The sequence below is a fragment of the Pinus tabuliformis genome, chromosome 3_1 (genome assembly GCF_031772625.1).
Source record: "Pinus tabuliformis cultivar Carrire ecotype Pingquan chromosome 3_1, CPIR1, whole genome shotgun sequence".
NCBI lineage: Eukaryota > Viridiplantae > Streptophyta > Pinopsida > Pinales > Pinaceae > Pinus > Pinus tabuliformis.
In genome coordinates this window covers 758,523,273-758,547,591 of record NC_142301.1, presented here as the reverse complement: position 1 = coordinate 758,547,591, position 24,319 = coordinate 758,523,273, and the positions used below count along the sequence as shown (strand labels likewise).

The window sequence follows — 24,319 nt, the reverse complement described above, 5'->3', positions numbered from 1 at the left end:
CAAAAGAAGGAAGAAAGGCATGAGGATGATGTTCCTCTTACATTTGTGATAGAAGAAGTGAAGATGCAAGAAAAAGAAAAAGGAAAGGAGGAATTAAAAGACTCTACCCCTGAGAGGAAGGTGAGTAAGATTCGAAAGTTGAAACAACAGGTTTATGAGCTTGAAGTTTTGAATGGGTGTATAAAAGATCAAAACACGGTGTTAAAGACTAGGAATGGAGAGTTGTTAGCAACAATGTTTGAATTGAAGAGACAGGTGAGGAAGTGGAGGTTCCACGCAACTCACTTAAGAGTTCATGTTAAGAAGTTGGTAAAGCGCATGAAAAAGGCTCGAGTGAAGAAAGTCAAAGCAAAAGGTTCAAGGATTAATATTCAAATTCAAAAATGAGGAGGAATATTTTCACTTTTTGTTTTTTTGTAGAGGTTAGTGGTTGTGTGAGGACACACAACAAGATGAGGTTGGGGGATGTTGGTTGTTGAAATTGTCCTATTTTTACCCCAAATTACCTTACCCCAGCCACTATTTTACAACCTAGATAAGGCCTCTCTACATGCATTCTTGGTTTCCCTTAATGACTTTTTGGGAAAATGGATATTTATGCTCATCTTAATTAAAAGGTTAAATAGGTCTATGTTTTTTTCCATGTAACTTATCGTTACATTACCTTATGGCTTGGCAATGTATGATCACTAATTTGAAGTCAAAAGTGGTTGTGGTACAGGATCCTGATATTCCTGCACTTACTTTGGTTCCTGCACTAGATATGGATGGTTGATTGATTCGAGAAGATTAACTTAGAGTCCATCGTAGTTGTTAGAGGAAATGGCATGCACCTACTTCAGAAGACTTGTTCTCATTTTCCTATAGAGGGTTTGGAGCGGTCAAGGGTTATTGAAGATAGGGATCAGTTACTAACAGTTGCATATTTTTTTGTTATTTACTCGACAAGACCGAGAGCCGATGTGATATGTATAAATTAAAGTTTGATCGGAAGGTAGGGTAGCAACACTGTGGGAAACTTTTGGCTTTTGTATTTTGAGAACTTGCATTGCCACAATCCCTCTGGGAGTTGGATCTGTCGCTATATATCATGTACTGAACAAAGACTTTTATCATTTTAATAAAGGAGGGCAAAGGTCATGTTTGTGCATCTATTTTGTCTATTTCCTGTGATGTTAACTCTGCTCTCATAGATTAAATGTTTTCCTTAAAAAGGGAAACGCGTTGGTTGGCTAGGGCCTCGCCAACCCAACTCATTCTCCCATTGCTATTATATTGTGTTAAGTACAGGAAGTGATTGGTGTGGAGGTTGCTTATGAATGATGTGTGCAAGTGATTGAATGAGCTCTTGTGTATTTTTTTGCCTTTGCAACAGCGTTCCCAGATTTAAGGTTTTGTGTATTGAAGTGTGTTTCTTTTTTTTTCATTGAAAGCATTTTTTTATGTTCATTTTTTTAAGCACAATAAGCATTTTGGTCTGGAAAGTTTTCCTTTAAATCCCCTTTCAGTTAGGGATAAAGGTTTGCAGGATTTCATCTATTTTGACCTTGCTTAATGATTAGCATAGATCTTGTTTAAAAAATCATTTATTTGTCGTACGCAAGGAAGAAACCCTTGTTCTTATGAATGCATATTGTAATTGTGTAAGGAAGTTGATTTCTTTGTGCAAATTGTCAAATCTAAATCGTATTCCTAGTCTCATTAATCATTTGTTTATTTAAAATCTCAGAGTACAAGAACTGAATATCGTTATCATTCAGGTCAAAGATCTCAAGTTGAACGTTTCTGTCTAAATCAATTTCCTTTGCAAACATAAGAGTTTACTTGAGACACAATGTCAAATAGTTCAGAAGGGGAATATAACTAAAATATATTTGTAAGGTGATTTCTTTATTCAAGCACAGGAGTTTAATATTCGCATTGAGGTTTGATAAAATTTCCATTTGACTTCGCAATCTATATTTTGAAGAAGCATGTGATGGTTTGGGAATTTTTATCTTGACTTGAATTAAAGCTTCCTTTTAGCACCTCTTGATTTTGGGCTTGATATCATAATATTTTTGTTGCTCAAGGAATAGAAGATTGTCGAGTGCAAAAATAGATTCGTTTCAGTACAGGAAAAAGGTCATTCTAGTGCAAGAACAAAATCATTCTAGTACAAGAACAGAGTTGTTTTAGTATAGGAAGAGAGTTGTTCTAGTACATGAACAGATTTATTATAATACAAAAATGAATTTACTCTGTTTTCCTAGTACAGAAATAGATTTACTTTAAAAATCTTGAGTTTTGCAATTGATTCTTTTACTTGATTGAGTGGCATGAATTTTGAGTTCATTGATTTTTGAAGTAATTTTCCAACAAAGTCATTGATTGTTATTTTTTGAGTGAGAGTCAAGTTTCCAAAGTGGTGTGGTGTCATTGTGTTTACAAGTGCAGGAAAAGGATTAGAAGGTTTTCTTTAAAGTTTGTTCCTTCAAAATATGAATGGTTTAATCACAGGGATAGAAGTAGGGAAGCATCAAAGAGTCAAAGTCAAAAAGTGCCGACTCAAATTGATTCTAAATGTTTGAATAAATAACTATTCAATCACCTTCTTAATCTAAAATATGAATGTTAGATGGGTTTAGCTTGGGTGATTTGGACAAATGTTGTTATCCTCCCCACTCGTGATCAATTCATACATATGACATGTTGAGCTCATAATGAGTATTTCTTACAATGGATTTGGACCTTCGTGTTTCAGCAATCCCTCGAGGACCAAAACATGTATATTCCTTAGATGGAAATTAATGATACTTTATCATGGAAAAACCTACAAAACACACTGAGCAGGCAATATCATTAAATTTTAACATAATCATGCAAATAATGTCATTAAGTTTTAACATAATCACCAAAACAAGAAGTATGAGTAAGAAAAATTGATATAGAAATAATCTGTTGTCTTATAGATCCTTCATGAACTGTATTGCAAAAGGTAAATGGTTACACTTAAATTTCCTAAAACTAAACTGCATTTTGCTCATGTCAAAAGACCAATAATCAAATGTCACTTGGCTATGTTTTAAATTGCTCAAACTTCTCTGAAACTAACAAGAATAAACATTGCAAATATACAATATAGTATAGCCTGTTATCCTTACAACCAACAATAAATCTTTATGATATATTCTAAATTTTTAAATATTTTTTTATATTTATTATTATTGTTACTACCACCATCCCCAACATTTCCTAAAAAATTTGGGAATATGTTCTAACCATCACAAAAAAACATTGCCCATCCCATCTATCCATATCCTGAAAACTAGTACAACATAGGTTTTCAATCAATCTGCTCAACACTAGTGGAAAAAGAGGCATCATCTAATGCAGAGCAGTTAGCATAACCCTCAATATATGAGTACTGAGCTTCCATGACTAGTCTCACTCATATTTTAACAAGGTCACTGCATATATAGTTTATCCCTGTCAAGTGAGTTAGACATGTAAAGTCAAATTGATCAACATTGACTATACAGCTCAAGGATGTCTAGCTTCTTGTGAAAACCCTCTGATCAACATTGACTATACAGCTTAAGGATGTCTAGCTTCTTGTGAAAACCCTCGGGTCAACCAAAGGAGATAGAAAAGAATATCAAATATCACTAGGTTCCTCTTCATTTGGAATGAAATAGAAGCCACACATCCTCAATATATAAAATGTGAATTACTAGTCCCTGTCTCACCAGGGTCTATAGCACTTGCCTCGCGATCAAATTCCCTCAACTCTCGATTAGTTTGCTGAGTTTTTGTGACCTTTTTTATAAGCAATGTTGACCTGAAAATTCATCAATGTATAAGCCAAAAACATATTATGTATTACTTAAAATAATATGTTTCCCGTTTCTAAAGACTTCGAATATAATCGTTTTTTCATAGCATACGCATATAAAAGCATTTGTTTAAACTCTCCTTCAGTCAATTTAGCGAAAGGGTTTTTGTCAAACTTAATTTTAAAAAGTTTGTTAGACGTTACTGACAAAATTAACAGAAAAAAGTAGGCTAGCAGTAGAGAAAAATCAAAATCGAAATTTACAAGGATAACTCAAAATGAATTTCCACTTCTACATGAGATGGGCATGCTACATATAATCATTAATGTTGTTACATATCTATAATAAAATAAAAAGTAGGCACAAGAATCATTCAAAAGGCTAAGAAAACTTCTTAAAATAAAGACCAAATGATATGAAATGAAATGCCAAATTATATGAAATGAAATGCCCTTTGTGAAGAGAATAGAGAAATATGGATTTCAAAATTGTTGCAGTATCAACAGTTTACTATCTAGACAATGGTAATCTCCAAATCAACATCTTGACTATAATATACTCTTTAGAACTTTCTGCTTGAATTTTTCAACTGCTGACAACAAAAAAAAAATAACGTCCCTAGAATGATAACCTCAACCTTCAATATTCTTGGCCTGAATTACAAAGAAATAACAATCTGTATACTAAACTATGCTTCAACTTTTCAGGACATTAATATCTGAATCAGGAGCTATCTTGTTCAGACAGTTGTCTGACAATCAGTGCAGAGTCGGAGTGCTCTCGAAAAGTAAGAACTTACGGAATTGTTCTATTTCACCTTACTAACATCAAGCATCAACTCTAAAATCGTGGCGCTGGCAAATAACAAAGGAAAACAACTTAGAACCCATATTGATGACCACTTCTTATATAATAATATACTTCTTATATAATAATATATCAAATACACAATAAAAGACGGCACTCTATTCAAGAAAAAATTAAATTCAAAAAGTTTGAGCAGATTCACACCGCCTCCAATGGTTGCTTCTGGCAAACGTTCAATAGAGTACTTGTGTTGGGTAATGTACATAATAGGTACACCAGGAATCTGCTCCAAAACACATGCATTAACTTTAATATATCATGCACTACGTGGATATATACAAGTAACTTGTCTTCTCTAAGTTCGAAAAGTTACCTTCCTAATTCGACGCTTTAAATCCCGATCACATGTAGCTACAATATAGCATTTATGCTTTTGCAAAAGAAAAACAGAAGTCATGAGTGCAATTAGCTGACATAATGATTAATTATAAAATTACCAATAAGCCTACTTCACTGACAAGAGCGTAAAATCAGCAGAAGCAAGAAAACTGGCAAGTACTTTAAAAAGAATTTCACCTGCGTAACACGTTCTACAATGCAGTCATCTGCATAAGTGCCTCCATGTGTGCAAGGCAATCTTTCAAACCGAGGATCCTTCGCAATTCTTTATCATTCAACATTTAGTAGCTATTATAGTTTTAAATATCTATCATATTTGATATGTAAATTTGTACCTTAAAGCGAAGCTGGCAAAATGTATAAGAAAGTTCTTTTAATATAACTGTCATTTCAAAACAGATATATTGGTCTAAACGGGAAAAATTAAAGGATAAGGTTGTTGACTATATTGGGAAAGTGCATGTGCTCTGCAAGGTAACCTAATCATAGTAGCCAATATCATGCTAGATCGTAGAGTACACGATGGTTGACAAGTACAAACCTTTAAATAGGGAAATATGTAGATCCTGTCTATGTAAACAGATTAAGATATACCTTAAAGCAACACGATACTTCTGTCCCAGCTTTTCAAGTTCAGCCATCACACAGTCTGTGATACAGGGAGTACCTAATTATACAAGATAGCAGTATCTTAGGCAACATGTTTCAAACAGCATCATCAGCAACATGCTTCAAAAAGCACAAATCACTTCTTTATCTGTGCATCTGTGATACAAGTACCTAATTATATAAAAAGGCAGTATCTTAAGCAACATGTTTGCAACAGTATCATCAGCAACAAGCTTCAAACACACAAAGCACCTCCCTAACTGTGCACCAGTTTATCAAATCAAAGTATACAAGGCTGACAACACCCTTAATGCAGCAACCAAGTTTTCCAAAACGTCCAACAACAAAATTAACAATTGAAATAAGTGAAACATGAAAATATGAGCACTCTTGCAGAATATTACATGCATAACTTCACAGATAAGTGCTAGTCCAGTAAACATATCTCCAATATAGTCTCGTAGCCCAATCAAACATGAGACAGTATAGTGAACTCACATTTTGCATATAGGCAGTCCATCATTGCTTTCTCCAAGTCGAGCTTCATATCAGAAGTACCACAAATCACACAACATCCCAGAAAATTAATGTCACTTTCAAAAAGTAATTCACACAAATCAAGCATGCAAATAACCGGAGACATTTTTAAGTAAGAAAGCAAAAGGGCATATTTAAAGAAAGCAAAAAATATTCAAGATTATATTACAAAAGCGCCAGCTGCAAATAACATTTTGTTTCCATAGTGACTTCATATACTACTTAGTAAGTAGTATACTGCTCAGTAGTTTTTGTTTCCTTACTTAAAAAGGAAGCCCGTCAATCCTACATACCTGATTTTATCTTCAAAAATCAAACTAGTATAATAATCTTGGAGCACAGAATAAAAAGAAAAATATTCCTGATGATAAATAGCTTTCAAATATGCTGCTTAACTTTTGGCAAGATAAATAAAGACTCTTAAGAGATTTAAGAGCCAATGGAAACCCCAAGGCAGGAGGCAAGAATTTAAACATTGACAGAGCCTCTAACAATAAACTAGATAAATGGATGTGGCAGTCATAAAAACTTTGTTGAAATTGGCAACTAGGGGCAAACATCACTTGGACAGCTCTTATGAGACAGCTGATATTTTTCTTGGATTCCTCTTTCCAAGACATGTAGGATTGATCTAAAAATCATCCCATTCTGACATGTACAAATGAAGTTCTGAATTTATTTTGATTATGGACAAATTGTCAAGGTCGGTCAGCCATCAGATTAGCCTCCTCCAGCCTTCAACGTCGCATATAAATACAAGGTGCCTCCTCCTCATTTTGGTATCTCATTTCATTCATCTTTCTCTCTCTCATCTTGATTGGGTATGGATTTCTGGGCCTCTCCCTCTCCACATGTGCGAAAGGAAGACTCTCTTTTCTAGCTGCTGCATTGACCAGATTTGACTGAAATTTCAAGAGGCCGAAATTTCAGGAAGCTGACTTTGACCAGCGTTGACCCTGTATGACTTTGGTTTTGTGAGGGAGACTTCTGTTTGGGCAGGCCATTGTTCTGGGCACAATTTTGACCCCTGTGTTGACCAGCATTGACTGCCCTAATTCAGGTTGTTGCGTTGGCTTTTGTTGACCAGATTTGACTAGTTATTTTCGGACTGTTTTGAGCTGCATTATCTTGCTATTGGAGGCTGAGTTGACCAAGGTTGACCAATCTATTTTGGAGGCCAATTTCAGCCCTGTTGACCAACGTTGACTTTCTGGTTAGGGCTTTCTGTTTCTGCTGTTTTGACTTATGAGTTTGGGCAAGTGAATATGTAAATTGTACTCTCTCTCTCTGCTGAACTTTTGAAGAATTATAAGAATAATTGATCAAGGGTTTCCCCACATTGAGGTTTGTCCTTGGCTGGTGCCATATCTTGTGTCCTCTTGTGTTGGTTTGTCTTCTACTATTATTGTTTATGTTCTATCTGTGTTTTACTATCATGTTGATGTAATTGCATCATTGCTATACTGGATACCATATTGGGCTAATAAAGAAAATTGAAGTAAAATTGCTCTAAGCATAGAACATACCATTGTTATCCTAAAATTAACATGGTATCATAGCTGAGGTGAAGACAAAGCCCAAGCAAGAGTGAAGAGCAATCACTAAGAGGAGAAATCATTGATCAAGAACAAGTCTCAATGGCCTCCACATCCTAATTCAAGTCTGCGGATAAGCTTCATGATAAGTCTAATTATCATGCATGGAAGATGTCTCTTGATTTGACTTTAGAAGAGCAAGATGTCATGGATTATGTGCAGGGAAAGATTCCGGAACCTCCTTCAAATGCACCGACTGCTGATAAGACAAAGTACAAGAAGGGTGAAGTCAAAGCCAAGAAGATCATCAGGGACTCTATTCATAAGCACTTAGTTGCTTACATCTCGACGATGGAAGACAAAGGATTCAAGGTGGTATTCATCAATGGAAAGGTGCATGTGTGGAAAAGAAATTTCAAAGAAGCATTTACTCTTGGATTCAGGGTTGACAGTTTATATCAAGTTGGAGGAAGTCCACTAGGAGCCATGTCTTGCGACACATCTCTTCAATCCGAACTATGGCACTGGAGGTTTGCTCATCTTCACTATAAGGCTCTACCCGATGCAAGGAAGATGGTTACAGGTATGCCCGAATTCAAAATAGAGCATGAAGGTGTATGTCAAGGATGTGTCGAGGGAAAACATACAAGGGGACCATTCCCCTCAAGTGATAGCAAGACCACAGACATTTTGCAATTGGTTCATTCTGATCTATCTGGTATGTTTCCTGTGACATCATTAGGAGGATATTTATATTATGTTGTCTTTGTGGATGACTTCTCTCACAAAACTTGGATATATTTCTTGAAGAAGAAGGACGAAATATTCTCATGGTTTCGTGCCTTCAAAGCCTTGGTGGAAAATCAAACAGGGAAGAAGATCAAGATATTGAGGACCGATAATGGAACCGAGTATGAGTCAAATGAATTCAATGACTATTGCAGGGAAGTTGGCATTAAGAGGGAGACTACTACTGCATATACTCCTGAGCAAAATGGTGTTGCTGAAAGGAAGAATTGTTCCATTATAGAAGCCACTCGTGCCATGCTTCATGATCAAGGACTTCCAAAGATCCTATGGGGAGAAGCTGCCAATACTACTATGTACGTTCAAAATCGATGCTCTCATCAAGCATTGGACTCCAAAACTCTCGAAGAAGTTTTCACCGGTAAAAAACCTGATGCTTCTCATTTTAAAATTTTGGTAGCCTCGTATACTTTCATGTGCCGAAAGAAAAGAGAATTAAATTGGAGGCATCTGAGAAGAAAGGAACTTTTGTGGGCTACAGTGAAACTTCTAAGGCATATTGAATCTATGTGCTTGGTCAAAGAGAAGTAGAGTTGAGTCATGATGTCACCTTCGATGAGGATGCTGCCCTAAGGAAGATTAGCAGCATTCCTATTCCAAGGAAGGACAAAGACGCAGATGCAGGAGATCATGGAGATTCGCAGGATGAGCCGATGCCCGATGTTGAAGAACCGATGGATCCCATTGATCCTCCTCCTCATGAGCACTCCTTCCTTCAAAAGGAGACCCTCGTGGCTGAGGGAAACTCTCGAAGATGCCGAGAGACATGTTGCACCAAGGGGGACATTTCATGAAAGCAAGAAGCCTAATAGGTACCAAGGGTACTTAACTGCTATGAGCACCATTATTCAGTCCAAACCATGTTCATTCGAAGAAGTTGTGAAACAAGAAGTATGGAAGGATGCTATGAACGAAGAGTACGAGTCAATTATGAAGAATGATGTATGGGATGTGGTCCCTAGACCCTAGGACAAATCTGTTGTCACCTCTAAATGGCTCTACAAGATCAAACATGGTGTTGATCGAAGTACTGAGAAGTTCAAGGCCAAATTTGTTGCTCGAGGCTTCTCTCAAAAGGAAGGTGTAGATTATGATGAGATATTTGCACCCATTGCTCGCTACACCACCATCCATTCGATTATAGCCCTTGTTGCCTCGCAAGGATGGAATCTACACCAGATGTCAAGACTGCCTTCTTGCATGGTTCACTTAAGGAGGAACTCTATGTGGCATAACCTGAGGAGTTTGAAGTTCAAGATCGTCAGACACATGTATGCAGGTTGAAGAAAGCCCTCTATTGGTTGAAGTAAGAACCCTGGGCTTGGTATGAGAGGATCGATACCTATCTGATGAAGTCGAGATTTACAAGAAGTGAAGCTGATCTGAACCTTTACTTTAAGGTTGAGAATTATAGACCTCTCATCTTGGTACTCTATGTGGACGATCTCTTTCTGACAGGTGCAAACCCTCTTATTCATCAATGTAAGAGAGAGTTGGCTTCCAAATTTGATATGAAGGACCTAGGACTGATGCATTACTTCCTAGGGTTGGAGGTGTGGCAAAAGCCAGAGGAGATTTTCCTTTCTCAAGGAAAATATGTTGTGAAGCTACTTGAAAGATTTGGGATGGTGGACTGCAAGTCCGTGACTACTCCGATGGAACTTAACTTCAAGAAGTTATGCGGAAGTGCTGTCGGGCCCAATTTGGGAAATCCTTCTTAGTATCGTCAACTCATAGGGGCCACTCATAGGGGCCTTGATGTTCTTGGTGAACTCTCGTCTAGGCATATGTTTTGCAGTGAACACATTGAGTCAATTTATGGTCGTCAAGCCTCGTCACATACATTGGATTGCTGCCAAGAATCTCTTGAGATATCTCCGAGCACAATCACTTATGGATTGAGATACACTGCCCGGGAATGTGAGGCTCCATCGTTACTCTGATGCAGACTAGGTTGGCAGCGTGGTGGATCGCAAAAGCACATCAAGATGTTGCTTCTCTCTAGGTTTTGTTTCAATATCATGGATGAGCAGGAAGCAGAAGTCAGTTGCTTTAAGCACCATTGAGGCTAAATACATTGCTGCTAGTTTGGCCTCCTGTGAAGCTGTCTGGTTGAGGAAGCTCTTTAGTGAGCTATTTGGACATGCGTTGGATACTACTATGATCTTTTGTGACAACCGAAGTGGGATTACTCTTTCTAAGAATCATGTGTTTCATGATCGCTCCAAGCATATTGAAATCAGGTACCACTTTATCTGGGATATGGTACAGCGGGGAGCAATAAGGCTCCATCATATTGGGATTGATGAGAAGGTCGCTGATATTCTTACGAAGCCCCTCAAGAAGGTCAAATTCTTAACCTTCCGTGAACGACTTGGAGTCGTGGAGAGACCCTCTTATGAGGGTCTTGTATGAGATGGATAGTGAGCTCTGGGAGCTTCGGGGGGCTTGAGCTACTTCTTGGAGCGATGAGCGGCCATAGAGTGACTCACCCTCCCCTAGTGGTGTGTTGTGTACAATGTGAATGGTTCACCTTCTCCTGTCATACCCCATGGTGGCATATGCATAGGCAGAGTGGTTCACCCTCCCCCATGGCATATGAGCAGGATGAATGGCTCACCTTCTCTTGTCAGTACATCCTACCCATGCAGTTTGGGACACATGGGAAGTACCCCTCATCTGGCCAATGAGTAGGGAAATGAGGATAGGGACAATAGTACTACCGATGGGTGCATCATGTACTACCGTACTCCCTATGCTAGGATGTTGATATTGGTATGGGATCAATGGAAACTGACTCTGGGTCAGTTAAGAGTGGTATGACACACTCTGTTGTTGGAGACTGACTTCGGGTCAGTGGAGAATAGTATGATACATTCTCGATCATTTCTTCTTCCTTCATGGTTCAGCAAAGCAGAGCAGTGCAGTGATAGGGATGGTACGGATTGTCAGACAGTTTGGCAAGTGATGTTCTCCCTAGTTGAGAGGGAGTGTTAAAATTGGCAACTAGGGCCAAACATCGCTTTGGACAGCTCTTATGAGGAAGTTGATATTTTTCTTGGATTCCTCTTTCTGAGAGGTGTAGGATTGATCTAAAGATCATCCCATTCTGACATGTACAAATGAAGTTATGAATTTATTTTGGTTATGGACAAATTGTCAAGGTCAGCCAGCAATCAAATTAGCCTCCTCTAGCCTTCAACGTTGCATATAAATACAATGTGCCTCCTCCTCATTTTGGTATCTCATCTCATTCATCTTTCTCTCTCTCATCTTGATTGGGTACAGATTTTTGAGCCTCTCTCTCTCCACACGAGCAAAAGGAAGATTGTCTTTTCTAGCTGCTGCGTTGACCAGATTTGACCGAAATTTCAAGACACTGACTTTGACCAGTGTTGACCCTGCTTGACTTTGGTTTCATGAAGGAGACTTCTGTTTGGGCAGGCCGTTGTTCTAGGCACAAGTTTGACACGTGTTGATCAGCGTTGACTGCCCTAATTCAGGTTGCTGCGTTGACTTTTGTTGACCAAATTTGACTAGTTATTTTCGGACTGTTTTGGGCTGCATTATCTTGCTATTGGAGGCCAATTTCAGCCCTGTTGACCAGCATTGACTTTCTGGTTAGGGCTTTCTGTTTCTGGCATCTGCTGTTTTCACTGATCAGTTTGGGCAAGTGAGTATTGTAAATTGTACTCTCTCTGTCTGCTGAACTTTTGAAGAATTATAAGAATTGATCAAAGGTTTCCCCACATTGGGGTTTGTCCCTGGCTGGTGCCATATCTTGTGTCCTCTTATGTTGGCTTGTCTTCTACTATTATTGTTTATGTTCTATCTGCATTTTACTATCATGTTGATGTGATTGGTATACTGGATATCATATTGGGTTAATAAAGAAAATTGAAGTAAAATTGCTCTAAGCATAGAACATACCATTGTTATCCTAAAATTAACAAACTTGGAAGTTACTGAAATGCTCTATTAACCTGGCTGAGGTGGAAGGGATCCTGATGGAAGCAGAATGATTGTGACACTCAACCAAGACTCGCAAACCTTGCCAAGTTTGGCCAAGTCGTTTCTGAAATGAGTACTCAGCTAAAACTCTTCCTGAAACTTGCCAGAAATAAACAACTCTGGAAACTTAATACGATTGGATAAAACTCACCCAAAACTTGGCAAAACTTGGGCAACACTGTCATTATTATTTTTTGTTCACAAAATTTCCTGTGTTTTGAGTTTTTTAATTGCTGAGTTTTCATAGCCTTGAACTGAGTTTTGTGAAGTCATTAGGTTTTTCCAAGCCCTGTCGAATTTCTGCCACATCCAAATCTAGCATCTTTGGGAATTAGGATAGCAGTTGATCAAGGCCTTCAAAGACTGGAGATCAAGGGACTCACAGTTAATTATGGATCAGATGGCACAAGATAGAAAGGAGCCTGAGAACTGGGATCTAAAACCCAGAATTCAGGAGAAAGGAAGTAATAAAAATAATTCAGAGAATATATTGCAACCATTCCTTAAGAAAAGAAATAAAATGGAAAACGGACATAAGATTAGCAATAAGCCTGTCCTTAGGTCTAGAGAAATGTAATCAGATAGATCTTATTGCAGAAAATAATGCCATGGAAATGCTACTTCGGAACTTCCAACTCATAATAATTGAAAACTTAAACCTTCCAAAATAGTAAATAATAGAGAAGAAACTAGTTCCACTCAAGATGGATTTGCCACTGTCACTGGTGGCATTGATGAAATAATAATTCATGCATAAGCACTGAGCAGACAAGAGGCACAAGGTGGAAGAGATGAGGTAAGCACAGGGAAATTAAATTGAGGGCAGCTTGAAGAAAGCATGGTGAGTAATCCAAGATGAAAAGAAAGCAGTGACAGTATGAGATTATAGAAATAGTGGAGAAGGATGAGATTAGGCTCCGAAGGGCAACTAGATAGTCGAGAAAAGAAGACAATAGTGGAAGAAAGGAACAAGAAGCAAAACTCAAGGAGGATAGTTTGGAGGGAAGTGCATCAGACAGGAGGAAGACACAAAGTAGTGCCAGAACAAGATTACAGTAATGGTAAATAGGGCATGAGACTGGCTGCAAAGGGCATCTAAATAGGCGAGAAATGAAGATGATAGGGGAAGAAAGGAACAGCAAGCACAACTCAAGGAGAGTAGTTAGGAGGTAAGTGCATCAGACAGGAAGAAGTCACTATTCTGTTGAGAGCAGCTAGAAGGAAGGCAATGAGAGTAAGAGAAGCAGTTTCTGACGGAGGCAACAACAAAATACTTTGAAAATGGACTAAGAAAGGAGGGGAGACTGTGAAGATGGGAGAGGAAAAAGAGCATTAAACCAAAAACTGGCTACAGGACCCCAGAGAAACAAGAGGAAGAAGGAACATCTACATCTTGGCTACAAAGATCACTTACATTCACATTATTCTGTTGAAAACGCTTTTCATATGTATATTTAGTACCGAAACTGCCTTGGAGAGAAATGCAATAGTATGAAGATAGATGTTAGGCTATTCCAGTTAACTGTATAGATGTAGATAATAATGTTTAACGAAATAAGTTGTAAAAGTCATGCAGTACATGTGACTGGGACTTATCCCTATGGAATTTTTTTAACAACAGCAAGGTAGAGTTAATTGTCAGTGAAATTTTCAGCCTCGGCCTCATTTAACAAAACCCTTTTAAACTACCCATAAGAAAGAAATAGAAAAATACAACTATGTAGAGTCAAAATAATAACTTACTGACAGTAATTACTAATTACAATTATCTTTTCTCATTCCGTTTACAATAGTACTATTGCTACCATCTCATATTGATTGTCTCAAGTTTGATTTGAAGGAAAAACTGTTGGATTATTAACACTACAATACTATAGCTTAACATAATAACCTAACAATACAACAAAGTGACTTTTATAAAAAGATATTAATCATAATATACCATCAGTTGAGAATAGTTAGGTGAGGAAGGTACGATAAACCACCTCATGAATGAAAACATGAGAGGATCTTCAGCATTGTACGCAATGACTCCTTTCAATAGAATATGATATATTTTACAACCTCCCATGTATTCTGTATTCATTTTTTAATCCCTGCAGTTTATCGTTAAAACTCCAGCATGGTATCTTTGCACAACCTATGAAACTGTAAAGAGATAAGTTCGTACATTGTGAGGAGATCAATTTATGTATGTGGAAAAAGGTTGGAAATGTGGAATAAAAAAATTGCAAAGGAAAATAAATATTTTTGAATATTTATAAAGTTGAGACTTCATAAATGGTTTTGATGTTTTATAAAAAAAGCAAGCATGATATGAGTAGTTTCAAAGAAAAACTAAAAAAGACTCAGACAAAAGAATCGTCTACAGGGCATGCTTAAACAGCCAAAAGAATACCTAGGCCATCAATTGCAGTTGAAAAGCCAACCATCACAAAAGATTGGGCCAATGTCCACACATGAGAAGAACAAAGGTGCAAATGTCATTCCTTGAGTGTGTGACAAATACCATCATTGTCGAACAGCAGAATATCGGTTTTTATCAGAAAGGAAGACATGTTAATGTGAAGTTGTTAAGTAGGGTTTCAAACCAAGCCATCTGCTGATAAGTTTTTCTGTGCATACTGAATTTACGTGCTATCCCTTTTGACTTTAAACAGTTTCTGTGAGTGAAAACATTGGTTTGGCTAAGTCATGAACTGAGCATGTAAATTCCTTTTAGTGGTGAAAAATAGTTACTTACTTCCATCTTCTCCACATTCTGAATTCCCCAGTGAAATGTGGAATGCAAGATTTTCACCTCATCTTCTCATTCCGCACACAATGTGAAATGTAGGAGTCTTTCCCTGATTTCCCATTTCGCGTCTCACCAGTGAAATGTGGAATGTGAGAGTCTCACCTCATCTTCTCATTCTGCACACAATGTGAAATGTAGGTCTTTCCCCGATTTCCCATTTTGTGTCTCGTTCCTCATCTTACCACATTCTGCAGGAAGTCATATCACTCCACACCTTCCTACACCCCCCCCCAATCCTCTATCCCCTCATCACCTTTCCAATGTGAGATGCAGAGACTTTGTATCTCCCCATTTCAATCTTCCACCTTGCACATTCCACATGCCTCATATCACCATTTGCCTCCAAACTTGCCGCCACCTTGCAATGTGCCCATGCATTTAACCCTCGCTCATGTCGTAGTAAACCCCACCAATATATGGCACATCCTATTCAATATTGATGCCATCCACAGAAGATCGCCCTTTATGATCATCATGAGTGTACTTCAAAGGTTATCAAGAGTCATCCAAAACTCAACCATGCCTTGTCAATATTCTATTCAGAGATTGTGCACGAGGAAGGGCAAGAGATTAAGATGGCACCCAAGAAGAAGTTTGAGCGTTATTGTGGGGATCCTCTCAACCCTTTAGCACTGGTCTGTGTTAGTTTTGTAGCATCGGATGTGTTCTAGCCATGAAAGTTGGTGGAGAGGCTAGAATACATGAGATCTCCAAGACCCAGAAATCTTTTCTAGAAATTCTACCTAGAAGTGACTTAATTAGATTATTAACCAAATTTTTAATGTTTCCTAAGTATAAACTTAGGAAAATTGGTTAATTAATCAGTATTAATTAAGTCAAGGTGAGAATCATGTAGAAACTCACACGGATTGATTCCAAGATGATCCTAGCTATCGATTAAGTTTCAATCTTGGTCGTTGGTGCTCCAACAGTGGATTATAAGAGTAAGTCGATGGGCACTTGGAGAACACACTTGAGATCACCAGAAATTTGATTTCCTTGGCAAATCGATTTCCAGAGTAGCAGTAGTCAGCTGTTGGAGAGCCAAAGATCAAAGCAGTGAGTGAGGGGCAGGGACAGTGAGTCCAGAGGAAGTTTTCCAAATTCGGAGAGGCAGCAGCAAGAGGGCCGAGTTATTTCCAGTGAAATGGTGCAAAGGACTGCGAATTGCTTCAGATTGGTAGTTCGATTTACTGGAGAGAAATTCGTTCTCAACTCCAGATATCGGGCAGAGGTTCCAAAGTGTCGGAGAGGCGATTTCCTCAGCAAAGGCAGGCAAAACGACTTCATCGAAGACTAGTTGGAGGCTTGACGTCAAAGAGACTGCGCAAAGCAGCACAGAGGCTTCAAGAGACCGAGTTTTCTAAAGGCAGGTTGTGTCAAGATTGCTTGTGGAGGAAGGGTAATTCCCTTCAATAATTTTTGCCCAGATATTCTTGTTGTTTGGATTGCTAGTTGGGCATCCATAGATGTACTCAAATTTTCACTACTACATAATAAAATAAAACCCTCATTTGTTGCACCAGTTTTCCCACATTGGGTTTTTCCAGGGACTTTTGTCCAAAAACAACGGTGTTATTTTTGTGTGTGCTAGTATTTTCTCAGTTCCAACGCTATTTATCTTCCGCAATTTTATTTGTGAAGGTTGCAGTGTGTTTATTTCGATGTTGTTGTAGCAATAAACTAAATAATTAATTTATGAGTTAGGAGAAATAATACTAGTTGCTGCAATAGGATTCCGTATTGGAATTTTCACAGTCTGCAACTTACAAATAGCATGTTGAAAATGAAAAGTAGAAGATAAATAATATTTAGACATCAGAGTTGGCCAAAGCATGATGCCAGAATGCATCCTGGAAGTATTTGATATACAAAAAATTACTCAGTTGTATTCTAGGCAATTTGACTTGAAGAAAGGGCTAATAAATTTGAAGTAAATCAACAGTGCCCAAGTATCTTGAGGCTGATGCCTTTCTGGATATTTATAAGGACGGCGTCCCTATTTAGAAGACATGATTGGTACACCCAACTGACAAGAAAGGTACCACATACCACAATGAAATTGAGGAGCTCTTAGAACCATGCCAAGACTTTGAATGGTTGTTTGCTCATGTGGTCGACCAAGAAATGACCTCACAGGGGCCACATATGTTTTGCATGGCATATACTAGCAATTGCCCTTAAAGGTACAAAGGTAAACCGAAGGAATAAAAGAACTGGGAAAATCATTCGGTCGCGTACAAAGCCTATCAAGCACTGAATATTACAGACAACCAACTATTTGGAAGCCTTCCTCCAGATCTTTGCAAGAACAAAAAGCTTCAGATCATCAACATTTTCAACAAGTATCTCACCGGAAAATTACCTTAAAGCCTAGGAACTTGCATGAGTTTAAACAGAGTTAGGCTGGAAGGCATTAAATTTAATGGCTCGGTGTCGAGTTTGTTCTAGGGACTTCCTCTTGTCTCACTGCTAGAGCTAATGAACAATAATTTTGAAGGACTTATCGCTCCCGACATCACCAATGTCAAAAATCTCTCACAACTCATCATAAACGACAATAAATGTACGGGAAGCCTCCCTACAAAAATCGGCAAACTTCAAAGCCTTGGCCAGATAATCGGCAGCAATAATATTAAAAATGTTTTTTTATACCTTTTACTTAGAAAAATGAAGTAGATATTTGAAAGGGCAAACTTCAAAGCCTCGGCCAAACGACAACAATAATATTAAAAATATTTTTGTTTTACTTTTTACTTTAAAAAATGAAGTAGATATTTGAAAGGAACTTACTCAAAAGATACATCATAACAGATTAAAAAATAATACACTTAAAATATAAATTGTTAAAAGTAGATTCAACATCAAAGTTCACCTTTCAAAAATAATTTAAAAAAATAAATCCAAGTAAATACATTAAATTATGATTCAAATCAATCAATATAAATTCAACGCACAATATGAATTAGCAGTTTAAACAAGCAATGATTTCACTCGGAGAAGAATGCTTTTCCTGTTGGTGAATTTTTTTGGAAATCCAGGGTACAGCTGTCATGTTTCAAAATTTTAGGTGTTCCATGGTTTTTGAGGGTGTTAAATCCATTTCCACCATTAAAAAAATGATTCAAACACTCTCAATTTCAGATTTCTTGAAAAAAAAATTGCCAAATTACCAAGAGAAAATCAATGTGCGCAATCGCCTACTTAGACAAGTCCATATGAATTATTATCGTTATTTCTTTTTATATCTAAATATTTTAAATTTTAATATCTTCTATAACTTTTAAATTGATTTTTATTGACTTTTTTTTGTAAGCTTGGTAGGACTACATCATCATGTCCATCTTCTCACCCCGATCAGGGGGGTAGCAAAAAATTTCCAAGACTTCCAGTTCAATGAGACTTCATTTCCACGGCCATTGCCAATTGAGCTACCCCAAGCAAACAACTTTTAAATTGATTTATCTTAATAAAAAAATACATTTTTATTTAAATATTTAAATTATATTTTTTACTTGTATTTTATAAAATTAGGAAAAACACAATTTCCTATAACTTATTTCAAGGAAGACAATAATATAATTATTGTTTTATTTGTAATTTTTAGAAAATGTGATTTTTGTAACTGATATCAAGAAGGGTATACAATTAATTTAGGAAAATGGGAATGAAAGATGTTAAAATGATTTCAAGAAAGGTAAAAAATTATTTGACCACAATAGGAACGGAAAATGTTAAAACGATTTCAAGAGAGGTAAACAAGTCATTTTACCAAAGTAGGAACGAAAACTGTTAAAACGAAAATATCTCTGCCAACCATGTTGTAAAATGTAACTAGGTTCAGTCTTCATAATGTCAAGTAATTATGATCTTTGTAATTGATGAAAAGAAGAGAATAAAATTATTTTTGTAATGCCTTGCTTCATGGGTTTCATGAGCAAGAGATTTTATTTGTTAGTGGCTCCCATTGAGAGCCTTAGGATTTATCTTTGAGTCAAAGAGTCAATGTCATGTATAAAGAAGCCTTTCTTGGACATGTGTCAATTGTATATAAGTCTATATAGCCCTCCAACGACAAGCACATAGTACCCTCTTCCTATGTCGGCCTCAAGATGTATAAAGGAACTCATGTCGCCTCACATTAACGAGACACACCCATTTGAATGTTCATGTCGGCTAAATTATATGGACGAACTACTATATATATGAGGCTAGGCTCTTCGAATTAGTACAGTTCAGACTTTGCATATCTCTGAGATTTTCGGTGGAGAAGGCAAAAAGAAGTTCGGATAGGATTTGGATGGGTACAATAAATAGTTTGGATATAATCACAATCAAGGGAATTCAGATACCTTTGTATTTCGAATGGATGAGCACAATAACAAGTTCGGATCTCCTTGATCAACAGCCCGGATGGAATGCAGAAGACTGTCTCAGTAAAAGGATTTGATGTTAGGTTATGGTTTGTTCTATGCTTATAATAGTTTACTTATCATTCTTATTATTATCCACAGATTAGCAATCACATGTACATAAAGTAAAGTGCAGGTAAAACATTAAACGATCAACAGAAAACAAGCCAAGACAAGAGACACAAGATGTGGCGGCTAGCCAGGTGTTAAAATTGGCAACCAGGGCAAAACTTCATGTGGGTCATCTTGTTCATGGCTAATAATATTTTTATTAGATTCCTCTCGTCGAGAGGTGTAGGATTGATATAAAGATCATCCAATTCTGATAAGTATTCATGGAGATATGAATTTATTTTGATTATGGAATTATTATCAAGCCGACCTACAACTCATGTAGGCTCAGAAGCCCAACAGTCGCATCTATTCACCCACCAACGTTGTGTATAAATATAAGAGGACTTTTCCTCATTTGGACTCACTCATCTCATCACATCTCTCTCTCTCTACTGCGCAGATATGAGTCTCTTCTCTACTGCGCTGAAATGGGTCTCTCTCTCACACATGTGAAGCCGGAAGCTGTTCAATTTGAAGCTGCAACTGCAAAAGTAAAGATTGACTTGCGTGGCCTAGAAGATCTCCTCTTTGGAACTGCGTTGTAGGTTCATCTAAACCTCCTTTGAAAGCCGCAACTTTTAGTGGTGGAATGAAGTCAATCCGACGAACGGTTTGCAAGATATCGACTACCCTAGTTTGAAGCCGGAAACTGCTGAAACTGAAGCTGCAACTGCAGAAGTAAAGATTGACTTGCGTGGCCTAGAATATCTCCTCATCTGAATTGCGCTGTAGGTTTATCTGAACCTCCTCTGGAAGCCGAAACTTTTGGTGGTGGAATGAAATCAATCTGACGGTCGGTTTGTGAGATATGATCTGCCCTAGTTTGATAATGAAGCCGCTAATGTTGATGCTATTGATCTAGGGTTTGCTACTGCTGATACGAATCAGATTTATTGTACTATTTCTCTCTGCTGAATTATTGAAGATAAAAGAAGATTTGATCAAAGGGTTTCCCCACACATTGTGGGGTTTGTCCCTGGCTAGCCGCCACATCTTGTGTCTCTTGTCTTGGCTTGTTTTCTGTCGATCGTTTAATGTTCTATCTGCACTTTACTTTATGTATATGTGATTGCTAATCTGTGGAACATAATAAGAAAAAGAAGTAAACTGTTATAAGCATAGAACATACCATAACTTAACACTGGGGACAAACCCCAAAGTGGGGAAAACCTTTGATCAAATCTTCATTTATCTTCAATAATCCAGCAAAGAGAAATAGTACATAAATCAGATTTACATTAGCAGCAGCAAACCCTAGATCAGTCCCAAACTAGGGCAAACAATATCTCGCAAACCGACCGTCGGATCGGCTTGATTCCACCACCAAAAAATGTGGCCTTCAGAGGAGATCCAGATGGACCTACAGCGCAGTTCTGAGGAGGGAGTCTTCTGGTCAACGCTGGTCAAACTTTGGTTCTGCAGTTGCTGCCCCAAAACTGCGTCCTTCCTTCCACATGTGTGAGAGAGAGTCTCTTTTCTGCGCAGTAGAGAAGAGCCTCTTTTCTGCGCAGGAGAGAGAGAGATGTGATGAGATGAGTGAGTGCAAATGAGGAAAAGTCCTCCTGTATTTATACACAACTGTTGATGTTTGAATAGATGCGACTGTTGGGCTTCTGAGCCTACATGAGTTGTAGCTCGTCTTGATAATTATTCCATAATCAAATAAATTCATATCTCCATAAATACTTATCGGAATCGGATGATCTTTAGATCAATCCTACACCTCTCGACGAGAGGAATCTAATAAAAATATTATCAGCCATGAATAAGATGACCCACATGGAGTTTGGCCCTAGTTGCCAATTTTAACACTCCCTCTCAACTAGGGAGAACTCCATCTGCAATCTGTCTGTCGGTCGCTACTATTCATCCATCAAATGCACTGCCCTATACAGCTTGACCCCTGCTCTGCTCTGCTCTATCTTGCCTGCTCTGCTCTACTCTATCCTGCCTACTCTGCTCTGCTCTATCCTGCCTGCTCTGCTCTGTTCTGTTCTGCCCTGTTCTGATCTGCTCTGCTCTGCTCTGTTCTGCTCTGCTCTGCTTTGTCCGAATTATGAAGAGGAAGAAATGATCGAGGATGTATCATACTGACTCAAAGTCAGTCTCAGAGTATGTACCACTGGTCCCAGACCAATCTCAACCGACTCAAAGTCAGCGTCATAGTGGGTACAACTCCTACCACTGGTCCCAGACCAGTATCATCCTCCACTGACTCAAAGTCAGTCTCAGAGTGCATACCACTGGTCCCAGACTAGTCTCAACCGACCCGAAGTCAGCATCATAGTATGTACCACTCCTACCACTGGTCCCAGACCAGTCCTTCACTAACCCAAAGTCAGTCTCAGAGTATGTACCACTGGTCCCAGACTAGTATCATTGATCCCAGATCAATGAAGGTCATCCTAGCATAGGGAGTACGGTAGATACAGTGATGCGTCCATCGGTACTATTATGGTCCCCATCCTCATTTCCCTGCTCATTGATCAGATGAGAGGTACTTCCCATGAGTCCCAGACTGCATGGGTAGGATGCCTTGACAGGAGAACTTAATCAATCTTGTCCTCACAGGAGAACTAATCATCCTGCTACATAAACGCCATGGAAAACACATCATCCAGGCCTCACAGGAGAACTAATCATCTTGCTACATCGTTGTCATGGAGAACACATCATCCAGACCTCACAGGAGAACCAATCATCCTGCTACATAGTCGCCACGGGGTGTACATGTATACCACCAAGGGATGGTGAATCACCCTGTGGTCATATGCCGCTCCAAGAAGTACCCTGCACCCCCCGAAGCTCCCAGAGCTCAATGCATCATACAGGACCCTCATCGGAGGGTCTTTGAACGACACCAAGTCGTTCTCGGAAAGTCAAAAATTTGACCTTTCCTAGGGGCTTTGTCAGAATGTCGGCGACCTGTTCATTTGTACCAATATGTTGGAGCCTTATAGCTCCCTACTGCACCATATCTCGAATATAGTGATACTTGATATTGATATGCTTGGAGCGATCATGAAATACAGGATTCTCTGATAAACGAATCCCACTCTGGTTATCACATAGGATCACGGTGGTATCCAATGTAAATCCAAATAGCTCACTGAAGAGCTTTCGCAACCAGACTGCCTCACAGGAGGCCATGCTAGCAGCAATATACTCTGCTTCGGCGGTGCTCAAAGCCACCGACTTCTGCTTCCTGCTCATCCAGGATATCGAAGCAAATCCCAAGGAGAAACAACACTCGAAAGTGCTCTTACGGTCCTCCACATTGCCTACCCAATCAGCATCAGTGTATCCAAGTAGTCTCACATCTCCGACAGTGTATTTTAACCCATATGTAATTGTGCCACGAAGATATCTTAACAGATTCTTGGCACCAATCCAATGTATGTGGTGAGGTTCAACCATATGTTGACTCAACGTGTTCACTGCGAAGCATATATCTGGACAGGAGTTCACTAAGAACATTAATGCTCCGACGAGTTGCCGATACTTGGTAGCATTTCGTAAAACAGGTCCAACAGCACTACCGCTTAACTTCTTGAAATCAAGCTCCATCAGGGTAGTTACAGGCTTGCAGTTTACCATACCAAATCTTTCCAATATCTTCACCACATATTTTCCTTGAGATAGGAAAATTTCGCTTGGCTTTTGCCAAACTTCAAGTCCTAGGAAATAGTGCATCAGTCCTAGATCCTTCATTTCAAATTCAGAAGCCAACTCCCTCTTACATTAGTGAATAAGAGGGTCTGCACCTGTTAGGAAGAGGTCATCCACATACAACACTAGTATGAGATGTTTGTCATCTTCAACCTTAAAGTAAAGGTTAGGATTGGCTTCACTCCTAGTGAATCCCAACTTCATCAAGTAGCTATCAATCCTCTCATACCATGCTCGAGCTGCTTGCTTCAGCCCGTAGAAAGCTTTCTTCAACCTGCAAATATGAGATTTTTGATCATAAATCTCAAATCCTTCGGGTTGCTCCACGTAGACCTCTTCTTTGATTGAACCATGCAAGAATGCGGTCTTGACATCCATCTGATGTAGGTTCCATCTTTGTGAAGCCACAAGGGCTATGATTGAGCGGATGGTCGTATATCTGGCAACAGGTGCAAATATCTCATCATAGTCTATACCTTCCCTCTGGGAGAAACCACGAGCAACAAAACGAGCCTTATACTTTTCCGTACTTCCATCTGCTGCATGATTTATCTTGTAAAGCCATTTAGAAGTGACAACTGTCTTGTCCTGGGGTCTGGAAACTACTTTCCAGACATCATTCTTCATAATAGACTCATTATCTTTGGTCATAGCATCCTTCCATACTTGATGCTTAAAGACATCTGAGAATGATGAAGGCTCATTTTGTATGATGGTGCTCATGATGGTCAGGTATCCTTGATACCTGTTAGGTTTCTTACTTTCACGAAAGGTTCCTTGGGGTGCAGCGTGTCCTTCAGCATCATC

General features: G+C 38.5%; 1 protein-coding gene across 6 annotated transcripts in view; it reads right to left on the bottom strand.

Annotated features, from left to right (window-relative positions):
* Positions 1-4,226: 4,226 nt before the first annotated feature.
* Positions 4,227-24,319, bottom strand: part of LOC149189590 (uncharacterized) — a 122,875-nt gene continuing 102,782 nt past the window's right edge. For all 6 annotated transcript variants that reach the window (XM_089411855.1, XM_089411852.1, XM_089411850.1 and 3 more), the window contains 6 exons: positions 6,129-6,171; positions 5,616-5,688; positions 5,199-5,286; positions 4,996-5,052; positions 4,827-4,905; positions 4,227-4,669 (listed from right to left, as the gene is read on the bottom strand). In XM_089411855.1, coding sequence (XP_089267981.1) covers positions 4,656-4,669; positions 4,827-4,905; positions 4,996-5,052; positions 5,199-5,286; positions 5,616-5,688; positions 6,129-6,171 — 354 coding nt within the window. In that variant the 3' untranslated portion in view covers positions 4,227-4,655. The remainder of the gene's footprint in view (positions 4,670-4,826; positions 4,906-4,995; positions 5,053-5,198; positions 5,287-5,615; positions 5,689-6,128; positions 6,172-24,319) is intronic.